Source organism: Chrysochloris asiatica, unplaced genomic scaffold (genome assembly GCF_000296735.1).
Source record: "Chrysochloris asiatica unplaced genomic scaffold, ChrAsi1.0 scaffold00003, whole genome shotgun sequence".
NCBI lineage: Eukaryota > Metazoa > Chordata > Mammalia > Afrosoricida > Chrysochloridae > Chrysochloris > Chrysochloris asiatica.
In genome coordinates this window covers 52,587,891-52,604,906 of record NW_006408521.1, presented here as the reverse complement: position 1 = coordinate 52,604,906, position 17,016 = coordinate 52,587,891, and the positions used below count along the sequence as shown (strand labels likewise).

The window sequence follows — 17,016 nt, the reverse complement described above, 5'->3', positions numbered from 1 at the left end:
TCTTTCTCCCGCCAAAACAGCTGGTGGGCACAAACCACTGACCTGTCCAGTACTTATCCTATGAAGCTGCCGCACCCTTGCATGTCTCCTAGGGTAAAACAAATTGGTCTGCAATAGGATCTTTCAGAGGATACAGAGGATACAGGCCTGGAATAGTTTCCATGGACCAGTGATGGACCAAGGGGCGCAGGGAGGGGGTGGGACAGTGGAAGGTTGGGAGGATCAAGGATGGTGAACCTGGATAAACCAAAGATTTGTTGGAGCTGGGCTACTGGGGACAGGACTGGCTACAATATTTGAAAGCCCCAGTCCACAGGGTCTTCGGCACTGAACTGAAGGCTACTGGTCAGTCTTCTGAACATTATTACCCAACCTTATTCTCTTCATTACCCATGACCACCAAAACGTGATGCAGGGAAGAAGCCCAAGATAAAGCATGCTTTTCAAATTTACTGTTTAATTTTTTTTAAAACATACATCCTCTTTCATATAGAAATACTTTGAGATGGCCAATGATGTAAAGCATATTTTAAGTTAATTAAATAAACATGTGTGGACATAAAATGGCAGTACAGGAAATGATCTGCTCACAGGACCAATGGTTTCTGTGAGTGGCCTAGCAGACAAAGCAAAGAGGGAAATAAATGCTGAGTCACATGTTCTTGTTTTCAGACTCTGTTGCCTTATTTAACAAAGATAACTCATTAATTAGTACCTTAATTAAAACACTAAGTCCTCGATTATAAGAACATCTGATTTCTCCCTCCCCAAAGAAAATGGTCCAGACTGTTTTAGGAAGGCCACGTTGGCAAACAGCCTGCACCCTGCCGTGATGAAAGGGTGACCAGATCAGTGTGAGCCCTTTGCTCTCTCAAGAAATAAGACATTAGAGCTTCCCTAAGGAACCAAAGCCAAAAAGAAATGCAGACGGTGCACAGAGGAACCTGGCTTGTTTCATGGAGGACCCTCACGAACTCGGTGTGCAGTGATGGTTAGTACAGGTCCAAGGGCCAGCTTGCCAAGATGGAACAGAAAACGGGAACTAAGCAATATGGCGACTCCACCTCATGCCCTGTCTGGTTCCGTCTGTCCTTCTCTTCTCGGTTCGACGATCACTTCCTTAAAGAAGTGTCTACTCTATTGGGAGGTCTCCCTGCTCTTCACTTTCTGCCTCTTGTTCAGCTTGTGTCTTCATAGTGCCAATCACCATCGTCATTCCAGTTCTCTTGGCTCCCACAATGGATCTAAAGCCCATGCAGAGGAAGACATGACTCCAGTTCACTGCTACCATGTCCACAGCACCTACTTCAGGGTTGGACCAGGTGGAGAAGAAACTGTTGCCTTCGTGGTGACCCAGGTGTGTCAAAGTAAAACTTTGCCCCGTAGGGTTTTCAGTGACCCATTTTTCAGAAGTAGATCACCAGGTCTTTCTTCTGAGGCTCCTCTGGGTGGACTCTACTCTGAGCTTACTCTACTCTGGACGGACTCTACTCTGGGTGGACTCTACTGTGGATGGACTCTACTCTGGATGGACTCTACTCTGGATGACCAATCTTCAGGTTAGCTGCCGAGTGTGCTAACCATTTACGCCACTCAGAGACTCCTCAAGGACCTCTAGAAGGGCAGTGATTCGAGCGTTGCACTGCTAATTGAAATGTCAATGGTTCAAACCCACCATCCACTCTGCAGGAGAAAGATGAGGCAGTCTGCTTCTGGAAAGACTGACAGCCTTGGAAGGCCTGTCCTATAGGGTCCCTAGGAGTCAGAATCTTGATGGTGGTGGGTTTGGGGGTTTATGGACATTTCTGGCCAAGTTAGACACTCAATAAACACTTAAAAAATAATGAATTAATCCATGAATAACCGAAAGGATAACAAAATCAGGATCTAAGCTTAATAAAAATTTGCAAACATCATGAAATTCACTCAGGGATATTAAAGAGAAATGGGTTGAAAAGGGACTCGCTCTGATTAATCTCACAAGATCCAAGCTTCATCTCTAGCGGGAAAAGGCAGCCTCTCCCCAAGAGAAAGGGCAAATTAAGGCAGCCTCTTAGTTCGTGCTCCCTTTGATCCATCAGCTGGCTCATCTGACTTGAATCTGTGAGTGTATCTACCTCCCAGCAGGTTCAGCTACTTCATGACAAGGTGGTAATCCTTTAACACTTCTGTTGGCAAACATTTCTGTAAAGAGCTAGACAGTAAATCATTCTGTGTGCCAACTACTCGGCTCTACTATTTGTAGGGCTAAATCAGTCCACCGAATCCATTCTACTTCATAGACCCTGTATAGGGGTTCTGAGGAGCAGAGCGCCTCATTTTGTGCCCAAGGAAAGGCTGATAGGTTTGTGCTTCTAACCTTGTGGTTAGCAGTTCAGTGTCTATTCGATAGCACCATGTATGTATGAACGAAGGAGCTCTGGTAGCGTAATGGTTACAAATTGGGTGCTAATCTCACGGTCAGCAGTCTGAAACTACCAGCTGTTCCACAGGAGAAAGATGAGGCTTTCTGCTCCCATACAGATTTATAGCCTCAGAAACCCTGTACAGGGTCGCTATGAGTTGGAACTGACTCCACGGCACGTAACAACAACATGTAAGAACCAGCATGGCTGTGTTCTAATAAAACTTTATGTGCAAAACCATACAGAGGGCTAGATTTGGCTGAGTTGGCTGGTGGGCCATAATTTGCTAACCCTGGATGGTAACGTAGCACACGCTCACTAAAACATTAAACGGAGTGTATATTCCTCCCTCAGTGAAGGGGGGGGTCAGGCAACTTTCTTGATGGCGCCCTTAAAAATTCAGTCTAGACAACCTGGGAGCTATACCAGAATAGTGGTCTTAATCCAATCCCCTGAAGAGTGGCAGAGTGAAAAAATGTATCACCACATTAAGAGAAAAATATTGCCAACGAATTTCCTTAATAATCTTGATGTGGAGCCAGGAAGCACAAAAGGTCCCAGTTTTGGTAGTTCTGTAGCTGTGTATTTTCACATTTCAAAAAAAAAAACTAAACCCATAGTCAGTTGAGCTGATTCTGACTCACAGGGATCCTATCAGTAGAACTGCCCCATGGGGTTTCCAAGGCTAGAACCTCTCCCAAAGCTGAGTGCCATGGCCTTTCCCCCACATCACATTCCAAAAGCAATCAGGACCGCAGGAAGTCACATCCCAGGAGCCTCTGGGCAAAGGTTTACACAGAGAAAAAGAGCAGCCTGGGTTTACATTACCACATGAAATATTGATCCCCACCCCCTAAAAATGGTAAAAAAAAAAAAATCAATACAGTTAACAGGATCCTGATTCCATCAGCAGGGCCTGTGGTATCTTTAGCAAATGCAATGGCAGCCCTGAGTTCTGGGATAGAAAGAGCAGAGACCCCAAAAGACTGGTTCAGAGGGCGTGGGAATAAAGAACCTCACATGGAAAAGCACAGAAACAAAACAAAGGAATGAACAGCTATGGCAGCGACTGGGCCACATTCCAGATGCCAGTTCCTTCAGGAGAAGGAGAGAGAGAAAGAGACTCCAGGGCATGGAAGCCTCCGCAGTATGCTGACTCCTTCCACCCATCAGCACCTTCTGATAAGCAGATTGCCTGAGGAGAGCTGGCTGAAGGCTGTGCCCGACATGAGTCACCCACAAAGACGCCACACCCATCCCCTAACGTGGTCCCTGGGGTGCTGCCCGGGCAGATTCCCCAGGCTGGGCCTGGAGAAGGCCTCAGGCTACTCAGCAAGTCCGGAGACTTCATCACAAAAGTCCCGGCCCCTTGGCCTTGAGTGACCTGTTTCTGAACTTCTTGAGGATCCACGGTGTTTGCCTCTCCTGCCACCTCAGCGAATTCCGTTGTAAATGGAGCCTCTAAGCACAAAGCAAGCAGTCCCTTACCTGGCTTTCAGTCTTCCACCACTTCAAACAGCCTGTGGTGGGGTCTGGCCTGGAGGTGGCATGGGACCCACACACACAGGCACCAGGGGGAGCACAGGAAACCACCTCACAAGCTTCCAGCTGTTTGAAAATATTGACCTGGCTGCTGGCGTCAGGGAAAAGCACCCACAGAAAAGCTCATCCGTGTACCAGCACTGAGATTTCTAAGACCACAGACCTGCTGAAGCCACAGCTCACTCCAAACGCCAGGCAGCTTATGGAAGAAGACAGCGCTTGCTGAGGTGTCTAGGTTTGGGGGGCACCTACAACCAGACTACCCTCAACCTTGTCACCTGAAAATGGGGGAGAAGCTCAGTCATGAACCCTCGGAAGTTCTGAAATTCCACACGCTTTTGAAGAACACCTTGTTGTTGTTATTAATTGCCACCAAGTCAGTTCCGATTCGTGGTGACTTTCTGAGCACCCAAACAAAGAATCAACTCTGTTACCACAGAATTGACTCCGACTCCTGAAGGCCCCATATGTGCAAAGTAGAACTGCTCTACAGGGTTGGTTTTTAACAATTGTTACCTTTTGGAGCTCTGGTAGCATTGTGGTTACGAATCGAGCTGCTAACCTCAGGGTCATCAGTTCGAAACTACCAGCTGTTCCGCAGGAAAAAGATGAGGCTTTCTGCTCCTGTAAAGATTTACAGCCTCGGAAACCCTGTACAGGGTCACTATGGGTCGGAACCGACTCCACAGCACATAACAACAACAACAACATAATCTTTTGGAAGCAGGAAGTTGGGAGATTGCCAGGCCTTTCTTCCAAGATACACCTAGATTCAAACTTCCAACCTTTCAGTCAGTAACCCACACTTAACCATCCTTACCATCTAGGAACCTAGTCCCTGAAATAGGGACAATACGATTACAGTCCATCACGCTACCAGCTGAGGCCAACGAAATCAGCAAATAAATAAGACTATTGTATGCTATGTAAGGAGTCCTGACTTGGCAGCATAGGATAAGCACCCAACCACAAGTTCAGTTTGAACCAAAAGGTCAGCGGTTCAAACCTACCAGTCATTCTTCAGGGTCGCTATGGGTCGGAACCAACCTGATGGCACTTAACAACAGCAAAGATGGGCAAAATATTGTATGATGCAGGAAGCATCATAGAAGATGGAAGGAATACACAGTCACTGTACCAAAAAGCATTGGTCAAGTTCAATGGTTTCAGGAAGTAGCTTGTGATCAACTGCATGGAAGACAATGGAGAAAAACAAGTCTCCAGGGATTCATGAAATACCAGTTAAGGTCTTCCAACAAATGGATTTAATACTTGAAATAATCACTTGACAAGAAATGTGGATGACAGCTACCTGGTCATCAAACTGGAGGAGAACCATACCCGTGTCCATTTCAAAGAAAGGTGACCCAACAGAAGGTGAAAATTATAGAACAATATCATCCATATCACATGCAAGCAATACTTTGCTGAAAACAGTTCAAAAGGAGTTGCTGCAGTATATTGACAGAGAACTGCCAGAAACTCAAGACCCATTCAGAAGAGGATATGGAACAAAGAAAGCAGAGAATTCCAGAAAGATGTTTACTTGTGTTTTATTGACTCTGCCAAAGTATTCAATTATCTGAGTCATCACAAATTATGGATAACATTGCACAGAATGGGATTCCCAGAACACTCAATTATTGCCCATGTAGAGCCAGTATGTCAATCAAGAGAACAAAACAAGGGGATACTGCAAGGTTTAAATCAGGAAAGGTGAGCGCCTGGGTTGTAGCATTTTACCGTACTCATTCCATCTGCTTGCTGAGTAAATAATCCAAGAAACTAGATCAGATTGGAGAAAGGGTCATTAGCACCCTGTGATATGCTGATCATACAACCATGCTTACTGAAAGTGAAGAAGACTTGAAGCACTTACTGATGAAAATCAAACATATAGCCTTCAGTCTAGATGACACTTCAGCTGGACCACTAAGCAGCATTATGATACACACACACACACAAAAAAAGAAAGAATGAAACTGTCAAGGACAATTTCATCTGTCAGATTGGTTCCACCTCACAGCAACCCTGTAAAGAGTTTCCAAGGACCAACTGGAGGGTTTGAACCAACAACCTTGTAGTTAACAGTCTAGTACTTATAGCACCACACCAGGACTCCATCTTACCCATTTGCTGTAGTGGTGGTGGTTAAGTGCCATCGAGTCGGTTCCAACTCATAGCAACCCAGTATATGGTCCCCAAGGAATGAACGGTGAGCTTGAACTGCTGACCTTGCAGTTCAAACTGACTTTGCAGTCCAGAGCACTAGGCTGCAGTGCTATACCACGACTCCCACTGAATCCTTCAATATTGCAAGTCGGGGCTTGAATTTTTTCTGTAGTTCTTTTTGCTTGAGAAATGCTGAGCGTGTTCTTCCCTTTGGATTTTCTAAGTCCAGGTCTTTGCATATTTCATTATGCTTTATTTTGTCTTTTCAAGCAGTCTTTGTAATCTGCTCAACTCTTGTACTTCCTCATTTCTTCCAGTCACTTAGTTTACCTATGTTCAAGAGAAAATTTCAGAGTCTCTTCTGACATCCAGTTTGGTCTTTTCTTTCTTCCTGACTTTTTGCTGCATTCATGTATGATATCCTTGATGTCAACCTTACCTCATCTGGTCTTTGGTCATTAAATAGACTGGGGTTACATGTCCCCAGAATACTGGGGACAGGATAAGGATGGGAGGTAGCTAGGATAGTAGGTCAGAGAAGGACTGCAGGCCTTATCGGAGGCCTGAGGATGAAGTCAGCCATGTATAAAGTTGGAGGAAAACATTCAGGGGAGGGAATGGCCAAGGTCCCATGGAACAGTATTGGCGAGTCTGAGGCAATGGAGGAGAGATGGCCAATCAGAGTGAGGGAGGGTGGAGAGAGAGGACGAAGTTGGGAAGGGAGGGGCTGTCCCACCAGGCCAGACTTCAAGGAAGTATATACTTTTCTTGCTGCTGAGAAAAATGGTTGTAACCAAAGTGCTGTCCCCTCCTCCCTCCTTCGATGGTCTCCAATATTTCTGCCCTCGACTCTGGTGTCTCAACAAACCAAACTGCTCTCCTTCCCAGTTTCTTTTCCCTGAACTGCTCAGGAAAACAAAACTGCAAGGACAAAAGGCTGCCGTTGGAAGAAAGTTCAAATATTCTGCAAACACACCAAGTGGCTCATGTTAAAACACATTTGGAAACAGTTTGCCTCAAGCTGAACTAGTTTGCCCTCAAAGCTGCTTTCTATTAAAATGTTGACACATACCCTGTCCTACTTCCTGCAGCTGCTGGGCCCCATCACAGGTCCCAGGAAAGGGGGGTTCAAATCCTGGGACTCAGCACAGAGTTGGAAGGGACAGGTCTGCATGGAGGCAGGCCAGCCCAGAAAGACTGCTGGGCGAGCTGTATCCCCAAAGTTCTCCGTCACAGTACTCAGCCCGGCAAGCAAGAGCAAATGTCAGCACAGCAGAGTCGAGTCCTTGGTCACGAGCCCAGAAACATCTCTGCGAACTGTAAGCCAAAACGGACTTAGTGGAGATGAAGATGAGCCCAGCATGGTGGAGGACTAGCATGGAGCTGCAATGGGGCAGTGAGGGGCAGGGGCTCGACATCTGGAAACAACGGTGCCACACCAACCTTACCCACATTAGCCAGGGTGGCAGTAACATCCTGCTTCAATCCTCAGAGGAGCATCGGCTTGGTCTCATTGGGTCACGTGTCCACCCTTGGTCATGAGGCATGGGGTTCTTTGATGGGACAGTCCCACCAAGGTTGTCCAAGGGGTGAGAAGCAACTCCCTGGAATCAGTGTTGGCTGGTGTTCTCAGAAGACAGGGGATGGATATCCACCAGATGTCGGTAAGAATTCCCATGTCATCATTAAAAGTGTCCACCAGCAGAGGTAAATAGTGATGCATGCTCAACCTTGGAACAACAGGACTCTGTGATAGAGGGATCGAGGCATAGTCTGGAGAGGGGAAATAATACTAAGATGCTTGATGTCTTATGAATATTGGTTTCTCTTTCCTATTATTGCAAACTAGACACTTAAGTTGGGATAGAAAGGAATGTTGAGAAACATGATTAAAGAAAACTTGTAAGCCTGTCTTCAGTCTGTAACTGACTGGAACACCTAAAAGGGGTTCTAGAACTTGCCCAGTGAAATAGGCCTCCTGCAGAGCCTTGGCAGTGTATAGGACCTTAGGTGGAATCCTGAATACCATCCAGAACCTTCTGAGGTGGGACATTCCCATTAGAAAGAACAAGCAGACCAGCCTGGAACAGGTGGAACGACAGAAGATACATCTTCAAAGAAAGATCAGCAGGGAAACCCCAAAACAAAAATGTCAGCATGACTGGCTACTACAAGAATAAGCTAGTTGTTTGCAGGGAAGTCATCAAGGCAAGCAATCAAGTTCTTTCAGGACAAACCCCCCTCTAAGACTGAAACTCAAAGGGAACACATAAGCAGGCATGTAAGCTTGCTGACGACCACATTGGTCTACTGGTGAGTGGAAGAGAGGGAAAGGCAGCAATGAAGACATGGGCCAAGTCCAACCACAGTCCATTGACTCCCGTTGACCTGGAGATGAGAGAGAAAAAAGGAAGGGCTGGTTGGTCCAAAGTGTGGTGAGACCTGGGGACACCTGAGCCCATGGACAAGGACATAGCCACAGAGGGTTTGACCTGAGAGTGAAGCATCCAGCTGATATGAAGTGAGGGGAGATGCACAAGAACACCCAAACTTGCAGAGAGTTCCCATTTGACCTAGCCTCAATGGCTTGATAATCAGAACTCCACTAGAGGCAGATAAAAAAGAAAACAACTTTTGATAAAGGAAACAAGGGTAAATTGCTACAATTTGATGAACTTGACCTAGACTCATGGGGGTAGTGATTCTAAATACCAGCAGAGAGGGAAGGAGTCTTCACATCAAGTATCAACGCTATCTCCTCTGTACACAGGGTAGATGGGGACGCGCAACTTAGACATTGGCTACCTAAAATGAGGGGGCGATAAAGGCATGAAGTGACTGGTTTACAAGGTTTCAAGAGGGAGTTTAGTTTAAGAGTATGACTAATTGTGACTGTCACAACTGTAAACGTAGAAGTTTTGTAACAAAAATGGGGGAGTACTTAATCTCACAGTCCAGAAACAGAGGACCCTAGGACCATAAAGGGAGAACACAAGCGGAATGCAGGACCCTATCCCAGAGAAGCAGTGACACCAGAGATGGAGGCAGAGATGAGGACATGGAGAGAGGGAGCAGCTGAGGACTCTAGATTCATGGGAGGAGAGGGACTGCGAGCTAGCGGCCAGGAGGCAGACTTGCAGAAGGTGCCCTTTGCAGGTTTAAATTATTATATATTGCCTGAGTGTTTAAAAAAAAAAAAAGAGAGAGCAAAAATGAATAGAGAGAAGTACTGTTAACTGATGTGAAAGGGATTATAATCATTGTAATAAAACAAAGTAAATGATTTTTTTTGTTGAATGTGAAACTGATGATATGCCCTGTAAACTTTCACTCAATTCACAATAAAAATTTTTTAAAAAGGTCCACCGGATGTCCAGGAGCGTTTGAATGGCATTAAAAGTGTCAAGAACACCGAGCTCAGAAAGACACAACAAGGGATTACTAAATTAACAGTGAACCCTCTGAATGAAATCATGATGCTGGGGTGGAAGTGGGCCCCAGTGAAGAGCTTTCAAGTTCTTCATGGGCCATCTATAAGGAGTCACAGCTGGGCAGGCTGGGCATACCCCACCATCCCCGTCCCCTACAGATGCCACTAGGAATGACTTCCATTCCTCAAATCCAATTGTTGCTTCTGTTCCGCTTTGTCTTTTTTGTTTGTTTCAGTTTTCCTGGTCTGTTTCTTCCATCTCTTTTGTTGGTGGTGTTTCTGATACAACATTGCTTATTCAGCTCCACTGCCTGCAGACATTTATCATATCTTGTGCTAGGGCTGTGTGTGCCCACCTACTGGGAGGTTCTCTCCCAACTGAGTGAGGCTCATTACCAGCCAACCTCCCAAATAATCCATCATCTAAACAAAGGAATAAAAGGAAAAGTGCTACAACACTTTTACTCTCCCCACTTACAACTACTATCTGCAGGGGTAAAAAAGAAAAAAAATACTTTAGTCAGAGGAAACCAGTCCTTTATATAGGTGCCTGCAATTTAATAGCCTTTCAGTTCCGATTCCATTTTTATAAGCTGCATTATTTCAACTTGAAATTTGCAGCCTTTCTAGTTGGGGCTGGAAACATGTGTCAAACAGTGTGCTGCTGCCAGACAGTGAGGAGAATTGCAGAACCCACTGCAAAGCTTGTCACAGAATTCCTCCACATCCTGCCAGCGATGACCCTGGGACAAGCTCAGCCTTGGCCAGAATCGGAAAACACGCCACCACCACCACCACCCCCCTGGGCAGAGACAGTAACACAATTGTGCCCACGCATGTCAGATGCAACATGATACGGTAGGGGCTGCTCTCTGTGCCCAGGCATCGCCAGGTCTGTGTGGTGTCCACAATGCCCCTCCCAGGGCTCCATGGAGCCAAATGCCTCCCATGTGGCCACAGGATGTGCTATTCTGGCCAGCCTCCATCCGGTGAGACTACCACATCCTGGATACCTTCTCTGGCAGCATGTTCTAAACAGGAACACACCACCTTCCTGCAGGCTATTTAAAGTTAAGATGTCCCACTGCACCAACTTCATCCTTACAGTGATGCCCATGGGCCTTAGGGAGACAGTGGCTGGCTTAGAAGGCTGAGTTATGAGGGGTGGCTCATTAGGGTCTCCCATGCACATCACAGATGAGCAGTAAAATACAAACGTCTGACCTTAGGTCCAAAGCCCGACCCCCGTGCCAACATCTGACCACGGTGCCAATGCCTATATTAACTAACTCTCCCTGGAGGCTGGACACTATGCTGGCTCAGTCTGATGGAACTCAGTCTTGATTTGATCCAACTAAGACACAAAGGCCACCTTGGTTATCTATCAGCTTGTCCCACTGTGGTGGCATGTGTGTTGCTGTGATGCTGGAAGCTATGGCATCATTATTTCCACTGCCAGCAGGGTCAGCCAAGGTGGGCAGGTTTCAGTAGAACTTCCACACTAAGACAGACTAGGAAGTAAGGCCTGAGCACCCACTTCTGAACAGGAGCCAATGGGAACGTTATGGAAGACACCTGAGGATTATTGTCCGAAAAGGTGCTGAAAGATAAACCCAAACACATCAGCGATCATGAAGATGATACAGAACTGCGCAACACCTCATTGGGTTATGAGTCAGAGCTGGCTAGACAGACAGTAAGACAAAAAGGACCGAGCAAAGCCAGTCTCACCACACTCTCACCACCCATGGGAACATCAGACGAAAACATCAGGGAGACCAACAATTCCACTGCCAAGGACGGACCCAAGAGAACAAGAATGTCCACAGATGCTTGATTCTTGCGAGCCGAGCGCTGAAAAGAACCCTAGAATGCATTAACAGGTAGATTTTTAAAAGCTGTAGTGTATCCACCCAGTTTTCACTATTCAGCAGTAAAAACAAAACAGATTACTGATGCTCTGGAAACATGAATAAACCTCACATTTTGCTAAGCAAAACAAGCTGGACACAGAAGGGTCCCCACTGTAAGATTCCAAGTAAATAGAAATTCTAGACCAGGACACACTAGTTTATGGTGACAGAGGAGAGCATTACCTTTGGTTACCTTCGGCGAGAACCTCTTGCCTCTGTTCTACAATCTGAAATAGGTAGTGGTTACTTAGGCAAGCATGGATTGGAAAAGCAATGCCGATATACACTTAAGAGCAGTATTGTATGTAAGTGTGGTGCCTTGAATTTACTTGATCTGGCTTTCCTATCCAAAGTCTTGTTAATTCCCACCAAGTGATTTCGTGGGACCATGCAAATAAGGTGTACCGGACTCTAAGGCTGGGATTTGTTCCTTTTGCCCTCCAACTAGGCTTAAAAAGCGCCATCTCAGAAGCAGAGATGGAAGATCCCAAGACCATCAAGAAGGACATGCATGAGACGTTCAGAGGCGATGGCAGAGGCAACAGCAGAGCCGGTGGCATGGAGAGACAGAACAGCTTCCAGCTCTAAGCCTGTGGACTGAGCAAAGCTGAGTGCCTACGGGCAGGTGGCTGGTTTGCAGAATGCGCCCTCTGGGCATTCACAGACTGGCTTAAAGAGCTTTGTAACACACACTGGAGCAGGGCAGAGGCTGAGGGACCACGTGGCTGGGAGGCAGAAGACAAGAGTAAAGCGTGCCTGCAGTGCATTCCTGACTCCCAAGGCTGTTCATCTTTGCGGGAGCAGAACACCTCATCTTTCACCCACAGAGTGGCAAGTAGGGTCAGACACCTCCGACCTTGTGGTTCACAGCCCAGTGCTTATCCTATAGAGCACAGCCAAGAAAACCCTATGGAGCAGTCGCCATGAGCCAGAATCAACTTTGGAGCAACAAGCTTTAAGTTACCGGGGGTCTTTTTTAACCAAGACTAGGCCCAACATAAAGGGGAAAACTATCCATGCTTTACTTGTCCTGGATCTTGGACAAGGCCTGGTTCTATCCTGCACCACCACATTCTGCTGCGGGACCTCGGGCAGGTTTCTTAAACTCTATGAGCTAGTTTCTTCCTCTATGTTGTTGTTGTGGACCGCTGAGTGGCTTCCAACTTACAGTGACCCTATGTGACAGAATAGAACTGTTGTCCAGAGGGTTTCTAAACGGGGACAACACAGCCATCTTGCACATGATGACTGGAGATGAGGACGCAAGTGGTCTCATCAAGTAGAAGTTATTATGACCACATCAAGGCTAGTAAACACATCTTGAAGGATCGGCAGTTGCTAGAAATTCCACACTAGTCTAACAGAAATAACACACAACCAAGACCTAGCTAAAGGCCCATGCCAGGACAGAAGCCTTTTCTGCCGCAATTGCAGTGGGTATCGAGTTGGCTGGTTTTCTGAAAAGCACTGTGGGGGGAAAAGGCTGAGTTACTAACCTCAAGGTCAGCAATTCAAATCCACTAGTCAGTCCACAAGAGAAAGATGAGATTTTCTGCTCTCATAAAGCTTTACAGTCTCTGAAACCCTATACAGGGTCGCTATGACTCCACACAACCACCGCCACCAGCCAACCACAGCCCAAGTACACACAGAACCATTTCTAGTAAGAAGTGTCTCCAAGAAACCAGAGTTAAGCATCCCAGATGAAAACAGTTTGTACAACAATCACACTAGTGTGACTCGCAGCCAAAATCCAGGTAAAGTTGACAGCGGCACAGAGTCAGAAAAGAAGACCCTTTTCTGGCTTCAGTCTGTGACCTTGTTCTTGTTGGCTTGAGGATTCTGACCCACGCTGAGTCATCACTTCATGGGAGCTCTGGAAAATTCAAACAAGGACCTGAGCAAGATGCACTGCAACTAAGCCTCCCCCAACTAGGAGGTAAAACGGAGAGTTTCTGATACTCCAGAAAGAACTGGGTTCAAATTCTGATAGGAGGACATTGCTAAACACATCAACAGAACATACACGATTGCAAAGAGACTACCTAAACAGAAAGCAAATGCATTTCCCAGTATCAGTTCACCATGATGCAGATATTTGTCCGCCTCCCCACAAAAAAGTCCTAGACTCAGATAATTTGGGGAAATGCTGCATATTAGACACCACCTCCACTGTGGCTTGTGTGCCTATGAGCATTTTAAAGGCTCTGAGAAGCTATGTGAGGAGAAAAAAAAGAGCAGTCAGCTTCGTTTCAACATAAGGTTTCAAAAACTTTTAAAGTCCAGGCTGGGGTGCTAACAAAAAGGTTCACACCTGCCAGCCGTCCGTAGAAGAAAGATGAGGTTGTCTGCGCCTATAAAAGTTTACAGTCCTGGAAACTTTATAGAGGATCACTATGAGTTGGAGTCAACTTGAGAGCAATAGATTTGGTTTTAATTGTTTTAAAACACATCTAGTAATCCTGTGAAACATGCAACGTGGGAGATTTGGTTTGTTTCCAAAGCAGATGTTTACATGTTAAAAGATCTCTCTCTGTATGTGGATATATATATATATATATATATATATATCATCTCAATCTAAAACTTAGTATGTTCTATATATATGAGTTACAAATGCATCATGATATCACACAAGGAAGCCCAAGAAATATGGAAACATTTTCTTTGGGATGAGGAATGGGAAGGAGACTCAATTTTTACTACTTACCTACAAATTTCTTTCCAAGCATTTTACCTTCTTTTATGTTGTTGTTGTTGTTAAGTACCTACTGTGGAGTCGGTTCCGACTCATAGTACCCTGTTTCCGAGGCTGTAAATCTTCACGGGCGCAGAAAGCCTCATCTTTCTCCCACAGAACAGCTGGCAGTTTCGAACTGCAGACCTTGAGGTTAGCAGCCCGTTTCATAACCACTACGCTACCAGAGCTCCTTACGTTCTTTTATAAGAAATCTAAAATACTCTTAAAAACTCTAGGAGCTTAAAATTTTATAAACCAAACCAGTTGCTGACTCCAACTTACGGCAACCCCGTGGACGTCGGAGTAGAACTCTGTTTCTGCAGGGTTTTCCATGGCTGAGACTTTAGAAGTCGTTTGTCAGGTCTGTCTTCCAAAGCACCTCTGGCTGCACTTGAACCTCTAGCCTTTCAGTCAGCAGTCAAATGCATTCAGCATTCTCCCCACACAGGGACTGATTTCTAGAGACATTTCCATGAGCTCCTACCCCAGACCCACCCCCAGGTTACACTAAGTATCTTCTCAATGCTTTCCTTTAATCCAGGACTCCTGGATGGAGTTGTAGGGTCAGTACTGGACTTCAAACCACAAGATCAGTGGTTCAAACCCACCTGCTGCTCTTCGGAGGGCTGCTATGAGTCAGAATCGACTTGACGGCACTTCACAATGACAACAGATGGATTAACAGTAGCATCAGTGTCTCCCCTGAGAATATCAAAAGCCAGAAGGCTCTTGTCTTTCTTTTAGCAGCTCCAGCTCTTGCCAAGTTTTAGCCAGAGTATCTGAGAACGTGGTGCTAACAGGCAGGACAGTGCAACGGGCAGACTGCTTACCTGGTGGTCGATTTTAATCAGTGCAATGTCTGCCTTCTCATCCACATCCTTGATTTTGGCTTCGTAGGTGGCACCGTTCTTCAGTTCCACTTTGACCCGGTGCTTGTTGGTCACCACGTGGGCGTTGGTCACAATCAGTCCATCTTCAGACACGATGAACCCCGACCCACTAGCCACAGGCACCTCCCTCTTAGAAAAAGGAAGCCTAAAACACAAAGTTACACACAGGTAAGCCCAGAACACCTTAAACCTAACTCTTCAAGTGACGAGACTTGAAGATGACTGGAATCAAACTTGTGCAATGGACTAATGGACCATGTGACCATCAGTCTCCATGACTCTGAGACCAGAAGAACTAGATGGTGCCCGGCTACCAACTACCAACTACTCTGAATGGGATCATAGTAGAAGGTCCTGGAAAGAGCGGCAGAAAATGTGTGGAACAAAACTCAAAATTATTTTTTTAAAAAAGAAAAAGATCGGATTTACTAGTGAGAAACTGGAGGAAACAGACTGTGGCCTCGACCACCCTTCAGGTCTAAAAAGGAACACAACCTCTCTTTCAGCCAAGTAGTAGATAGGCATATGGGAGAACAACACTAGTAAGATAATGCTCACTACGAATGATGAAACAGTCACTAATTCAAAATCAAAGGGGCAACATGCACCTAAGGACAATGACAGCAGGGATGGGAAAGTGGGTGGAAGGAAACAGGAGTGACTGTTATTCCACAGAGGCCACTGCAATCACTGAGCTGAATGAAACAAGGTGTCTGATTTGTTGAATGTAAAACTGATGATCTTGTCTGCAAACCTTCATTCAATCAAAAGTAAAAAAAAATAAATAAAAAGTAACATGTCAATACACTGATTCGTTGGTTCTGCAAGAACAGCGCCTCTCTAGCAATTGCGACTTTACATATGTGTATATGTATATGTTGTTAAGAGCCATTGAGTCGGTTCTGACTCATAGCGACCCTTTATAGGGTTTCTGAGGAGCGACTCGACTAGTGAGCTTGAACCACTGTAGCTTTTTGTAGTTCAAAGCGACTGTGCAGTCCAGTGTGTTAACCCGCAGCACCACACCAGGCCTCCATATATGTATATATACATATGAGATACAACATATAAATGATAAATATATATGTGTATATTTATCATTGTATATGCATATATGTATATTTATCATTTATTTATTGAGTGTTCTTAACATTTAGAAACTAAGCTTTATGTCAGTTTTTGCATGCATCAAAATCTTCTGCTTCTTGTTGGGTGTGTTTCACTGCATGACTACCATGCAGCGACCCCTGCAGGGCAGAGGAGAACTGCCTCACAGGCTCTCCTAGACCCAGGTCTTTTTCCAACAGAATAGCTGTGGGTTCAAACTGGCAACCCTTTGGTTAGCAGTTTAATGCTTAGTGTGCCATGCACTTAGACAATAATTGTTGGTGATTAATGTAATTGAGATCATTAAATTATACACGTGAAAATGTTAAACTAGAAAATGCTGTTTTCTATATGTTATTGTTGTTAAGTGCCACTGAGTCGGTTCTGACTCATAACGACCCTGGAGAGGGTTTCTGAGGAGCAGCTGGTGGGTTTGAACAGCCAAACTTGCAGTTACCAGTTCAGTGCTTATGCTATGTGCTTATCCATATTCTACACATATGTTGTTGTTGTTGTTGTTAAGTGCTGTTGAGTCGTTTCCGATTCATATTGACCCTGCATAGGGTTTCCAAAGAGCAGTTTGTAGGTTTGAATCACAATGCCACCAGGGCTACTTTCTACAAATAATTGTTAAATGCTATCGAGTTGATTCCGACTCACATCAACCCTGTATAGGATTTCTGAGGAGCAGCTGGTGGGTTTGAACTGACAACCTTTTGGTTTGAAGTTCAGTGCTGATCCTACAATGCTACACCAATATATGTATTATTGTTTTGTTGTTGTTGTTAAGTGCCATCGAGTCGGTTCCGACCCATAG

At 45.4% G+C, this 17,016-nt stretch overlaps 1 protein-coding gene across 1 annotated transcript in view; it reads right to left on the bottom strand.

Annotated features, from left to right (window-relative positions):
- The window catches only part of HTRA1 (HtrA serine peptidase 1), a 73,604-nt gene that overhangs the window by 20,431 nt on the left and 36,157 nt on the right, over positions 1 to 17,016 (bottom strand). Inside the window, exon 3 of the mRNA XM_006831425.1 lies at positions 15,033 to 15,237. Coding sequence (XP_006831488.1) covers positions 15,033 to 15,237 — 205 coding nt within the window. The remainder of the gene's footprint in view (positions 1 to 15,032; positions 15,238 to 17,016) is intronic.